The sequence below is a fragment of the Limulus polyphemus genome, unplaced genomic scaffold (genome assembly GCF_000517525.1).
Source record: "Limulus polyphemus unplaced genomic scaffold, Limulus_polyphemus-2.1.2 Scaffold4041, whole genome shotgun sequence".
Taxonomy (NCBI): Eukaryota; Metazoa; Arthropoda; class Merostomata; order Xiphosura; family Limulidae; genus Limulus; species Limulus polyphemus.
The window spans coordinates 6,227-12,344 of NW_013669651.1; the positions used below are offsets into that span (position 1 = coordinate 6,227).

The 6,118-nt window shown below is 40.1% G+C and overlaps 1 protein-coding gene across 1 annotated transcript in view; it reads left to right on the forward strand.

The window, feature by feature from the left end:
• The first annotated feature begins 1,434 nt into the window (after nt 1-1,434).
• The window catches only part of LOC106470497 (neuron navigator 2-like), a 36,805-nt gene continuing 32,121 nt past the window's right edge, over nt 1,435-6,118 (forward strand). Inside the window, exon 1 of the mRNA XM_022399111.1 lies at nt 1,435-2,572. Within this exon, the coding sequence (XP_022254819.1) occupies nt 1,889-2,572 (684 nt within the window). The 5' untranslated portion in view covers nt 1,435-1,888. The remainder of the gene's footprint in view (nt 2,573-6,118) is intronic.

A 6,118-nucleotide genomic window follows, 5' to 3' on the forward strand; every position in this document is an offset into this window, starting at 1 on the left:
AACCTAGGTGTCGTCCTAGCTTTCAAGCTAGTACTCTAATTTAAACCTAGGTGTCATCCTAGTTTTTAAGTCAGTACTCTAATTTAATCCTAGGTGTCGCCTTAGATTTCAAATAATATTATTGAGATAGATATCTTTTATCGTTTTTCTCTCTTTATTAAAACAAAAAATGTAAAATAAAGCAACAAGTGAGAGATATAATAACTGAAACTCGTATTTCCACCTGAAGGAAACCCCATGAAAACCATATTGGGGAAATGCAATAAAATCAAACGTGTGTAACTTCTCTAACTCTTCGTTCCATTCCGCAATTCTGCACTACGAATTAAATGCATTCCACAAATAACAATCGTTCTACTTCATCATATTTGTTTAGAGAGTTTGAATGGAGGATAATCAGATGGGTTGGATGAAAGATGTCTGGCAATAGTTTTTGAACAATTAAGTTTGAGTAACGGCGAGATGGTCCTGAGTCTTGTCTTTGTATATACTAATAATATATGATACTGAGTAATCGTATCCAGTTTCGGCCCTCTGGTGATGAAACAAGATTTAAACTCTGATAGTCGTCAAATGATGTGCTCATATGAATAACTACTTGCCGCTACAGCTTGTAAAGTACCACTGCCATTTGTTGACATTTTAAAAATATCCCTTAAAATATCTTGGAAACACTATTTATGGGGAAAATAAAAAACCCTCTAGCGACGAGTTGGGTAAACTAAAAGAAACAATAGGCTCGCGTATACGTATACCGCACACATCCCGCGAGAGAGCGCTCTAGTTTATCTCATCCTCAGGGGCTGAATGCAAGCTGTTCAGTTGTTATTGTAACGTCAGGATCAAACTGTGTAAGCACTTCTAGACTGTAGGAAACATTTAAACCTAGGTGTCGCCTTAGCTTTCAATCTAGTATTCAAGTAATATCATTGAGATAGATATGTATACACGTTGTGAAGCCAGCGACATACGCTGTTTTTTTGTTTGTTGTTGTTATTTGTTTATTTTTCCCCTTGAAATCTTAAGTTGACATCGCGTAGGAGCTGCCGGGAACGGTGTAGTTCTAGTAGACAGGCTCGCCTATCCCTGCTTCATTAATGAGTGGATACCACGTGTTGTAAAGCCGTACTTTAAGCCATCTGTGACGGGGATAGTTTGTGCGGTCCCGTCATTCTCTGAAGCTGAACCAGTGAGTTTTGACACGTAGAACGTGTATATGTGTGGTAGCAGCCCTAATTTCAAGCACGATTAGTGTCTTACCTCGGGCTTAAGAACGATGCCTCCTTCTGGGGAGCAACTACAGTGGAAAGTGACCCACTTTGCTTCTAATAATGGCTGGAGACGGCTTAAATGGGTAATGAAGAAAAACTTTAATATAAGTTTAACATAACAGCAAATGTACAACGTTTCGACAAGGTTTTGTCATCATCGCCTTGCTTCTGTTGCAGGGATTCGTGCTAAGAGTTTCGGTCAAGGAGTGAAACATACAATATGCACCAGACAGTGTGACGAGAAAGAGGATAGTCAGTTTCTTTGGGTCTGTTCCCACGTCATCATAATTGGTCACGTGGATTATGTATGAAACCTCCAAACTGTGTGTCCGACCTTAGAATTTCCAATCACCCATCTACAAGTTTATTCTCTTGGCAATTTTTGCGCTTTATTTTTTTTTTTTTTTTGCGAACGAACCATCTGAGATTTTCTAGACAACACAGTCGAGGTTGAGGTTGTTTGAATTTATTAATCACAAAAATATATGTTTTTTGCTCATGATTTCGACCGTTAGTTTCTCATAATAATAATAATAATAACTTACTTTCACCGAGCGGTGATATCGTGTTGACATTCCCTGGGTTAGCTTTGTCTAGACAAGCGTCCCAATACAGCCATGTCTTACTTTCGTCACAGCTTCACGCTGCCTCGACCACTGCGAAAATCCAAAATGGACACCCTGGGGAAAGATTGTGAATCTCAGACACTTCAGCGACATTCGACATTGTCCAAGTCCGAGCTAACCCTCTACACCAGTCCCTCGAATGGTTCGGCTTATTACGGACTCGATAACTTAGAAGATTACTATTCCCAAGAGAAGAGCAGTTATTTTCCAGACTTCTACGGTGGTTATTCCGTCCCTCCATGTGAAGCTCCCAGCGATAGCCATTCGGACTACGAGAGTGCAGCCAGTGAGAGTGTTAGCCATTCAGAGCTGGAGAGTGTTTCTCTCGCTAGCACTACCGCCACGAGCACTAGTAGTGGCAGCGGGAAATTCAGTAGCGGATCTCACGAAGCTATCGCAGACGGCCGTTTGACCACCCCTGACGAGGACTCCGGAAAATCTCCATTTCCGTCTGTCAACAAGAACCAGGAAACGGAGTTATTTAGTGAAGGTGTACTAGATGTCCATTGCTGCTACGATCAGAGTTCGGGAGGTTCCACATACCGACTAAACCTGAATTGTTGTGACCAAATGGAACCCTTATGGGAATGTGGCGACGATGTCCAGTTTCGACCACGAAAAGGAACCATCTGGTTTGACCGGAAATTGCGTCATAAATCGTGTCCTTTATTTCAGGTAAATTTACAGATTTCCTAACATGCGTTCTGTCATTAACATCGCGTATGTATATAAATTACACGTACTTTCTGTTTCATTAAAAATAATTACTGGAGGAATAATAAAATTGATCCGTACATTATGAGTTCTTTCTTATGTCAGAACTGTACTTTTAATAAGAAGAAACCAACTCACTCGACCACGAAGTAGAGCGTGATCAATTATTCATGACCAACGGAGAAAATTAAACAATGAAATAACTTTATTTTAGCTAGTTAAAAACAGAGGGCGGTACAGTCGACTTAATTAGATTAGATTTAACGAGGCTAATTATTCGCTATCGGCAGTTGTTATGGATTAGTTTGCATTCGGGTTATCCCAGGTCATCAGTTAAAGTAGACAAAGTAGTTATGTTTCTCTTGTCAGTTGTAGGCTTGACGTTTCGCAGCCACTAACGATTGCACGAGCACGATTTGGGGAGGGGGGTGGGTGAGGGTAAAGACCCAGAGGATTTCCGCTGCTCTGATCTTTTACTACAGTAATCAAGTAGGATTTAATAGCTTATCAAAATAATTTCATCGTGAGTTGGTTTCTACTGCTAAGATACAACGTTTAACTTGAGCAGTTATAGTAAAGTCGTCATTATTCACAGTGACGTACATATGAGGGTGGGCTCAAGTCGCTGCCTTCCTCTCCTTGTGCCCCAAAAGTGCCCTTTTTTCTCTGTCATAAAAAATTGTGAACAACTACGACAAGATACACCTGATTCCGCACCTTGCTTGGCGTGAGTTATCGGAGAGAGGTGGGGGGTGATATCAGCATTAAAATGAATGGTACACAGGGGGTGTAGGTCTATATAGTAAAAAATGATAATTTTGATACGTTGTTAATTATTCACAGTTTATTTTTTTTAATGTTTATAATACCAACCAAAGAGGAATAAAAGAGGATCCGTTTGTTCTTGTGGTTTTTACTCTGTGTATACCAGAAGCTACCCACGGTCCCTATACTCTCCTCTAACCCCGCGTCCCCACCACAAACAAAACATGCTTGGCTTAAGATGTTTGAAAAGTAGCATTTTGTCAATAAGCACCTACCCTTTCAATGTCCGTACACACTGTTATTGTGTTAACAAGAAAACATATGGTCTGGTGGAACTGTATATCTCCTAACCAACCAGATCAGTGCAAGGTGAAGACATAGGGACCCATGAGTAACATGAAGGGGGGGGGGACCCGAACGCCGACTCCTTATGCCACCCATCTAGGGATCTTGAAAGTACATGCCTAGTTTGGTGACAATGGGTCCAGCGGTTCGCCAGATATAATTGACGCATGCGGGCTTTTGTCAATCAGTGGTTTATACCCAATTATATCTCCATGCACGTGCAAGAAATTGTCTTCTTCATTCGGTCTGTAAGGAACGTAGGGCCTTCAAGTACCTCAGCTGTTTAATATTGTTTCATTTTTTATATAGTTTTTCAAACTATGCTACAAGAACGAACCTTTTCGTTACGAGCGTAGCCACTCGGCTTCACTCGTTGTAAAAAGGAGTCTTGTACACTCCAAAATGGTGTTCTTGTTCGCTTGAATAGTTTTATCGTTGCATGGAGCTCACTACCGTGGAAGAGAAGAACGCAATGATACTGTGTGATTAAACCATTTTTGTGCTTCAACCAATGGCGAGACTTTCATTGTTTAATAGTATTCTTGTAGGCCTAAAGTAGCAACAATGTATGAAAACTTTAACGATTGTTTCTAAACCACTTTTTTTTTTTTACAATACTTCCGGTTAAGTTTTATTGCAAATGTTAAACTTAAAAAATAAACATAGGCTGTATAATATATTTCACGTATTCATCTAGAACGTGGGCTGGACTAGTTGTACATCATATTTCAACTACCGCCAGGGCCTGAAATCATGTAAGATAGATCTACGCCCTTACTCTTATGAAGTCATGTAAGGTAGATCTACGCCCTTACTCTTATGAAGTCATGTAAGGTAGATCTACGCCCTTACTCTTATGAAATCGTGTAAGGTAGATCTACGCCCTTACTCTTATGAAGTCATGTAAGGTAGATCTACGTCCTTACTCTTATGAAATCACGTATTCGCTTCTTACACTAATATTGGGTTCCTCATTTTTCAACCTTGTCCCGCCTCGTTGGGATCACTAAATAAACACCGGTAAGTACACTGATTTCGTTCAGGTTTATATGAATATGTGGATTAGTTTACCACAAATTGCGTCTTTAAAATCAATCATCTCGGAGAAGAAAGGCCTCGAGTGGCATGACACTTTGAAATTTTATTTCAACAAATATATAAGAGAAAGGACTTAATATATATCTGTTGTGTCCACCGAGGGGAATCGAACTCCTGATTTTAGTGTTGTAAAACCGTAGACTTACCGCTGCCCCACCGGGGGAAGTGTGGGGGGGGGAGGATTTCATTTCGTGGCATTCACGTGGTTTCTCCCGATTGTCGAAAGAAAACTGGAAAATATATTTTTAGCGAGGAACCTACTGAACTAAATAATTAAATCAAAATTAAACAGATGCAACAATCTTTACATTCGACAACTATTGCAGCGTTGAAGTTGTTCTTCAGCCAAGAACGAGTTGATATATTTTTTATTATATTGGGTTTAGTTTGCCTTTTGTGAAAGTTACTGTTATTGTGTTTTTGAACTAATTAAAACTGGGAAATATGTTAGGAGCAAGCGCAACTTCGGGAAGGGCATTTTTAATCGTTTTTTTTTTTTGGGGGGGGGTATATTATTAAATTTGACTACCGTTGTAGGTCATTGTGGTGAAAAGAAGACTGTGTGCATAGAGGTTTTTTTTTAATATTTCATTGTAGTTCTAAGGGGAGAGAAGACGCCATCTCAGTTCTCCCCTCCCCATTCTAAATCCGCGCCTGCGTCTTACATGATGTTCCTTTTTTCGCTATTGACCTTGTCCACATTGAAATACGAGCTATCATAACGGCCTCGACACAGTTGTGCCTTAATAGCAGTAAACATGGCAAGAGACACGCCCGGAATTCTCGAGATGGGGGGTATTTAGATTGTCAGATCTTTGTTCATTAAAACGACAATAATCACGTGCTTGTGGTTATTTGTAACAAGGATCGCGTGCCCAACGTACAGTGGCGGAATATTAATAATTAGCATATAAGTCTTCACGTGTGTCTGTAACTGTGTACAAGTCCTCACGTGTGTCCCCTTCTGTCTACAAGTCCTCACGTGTGTCTATAACTGTCTTTTGTGTGTGTTCACTTGCATGTACGTCCTTAATGCTGAATTTCTCACTTAACACGTGTCCTTATCTGAGTGTAAATCTTTATATACATGTATTCTCTCTTGTGTGAGTCCTCGCCTTTATAAATGCAACTTATTTTGTCCGTCCCCCGGAGGTCAGCGGTAGCAGTAAGTTTACGGACTTATAACACCAAGATCCGGGGTTCCACAGACAGCCTAATGTGTATCTTTTCTCCAAAGCAACCAAATCAGATCTCTTGTTAGTAAGTACTCACTTCGTTTTTATAGATTTGTCAGATACC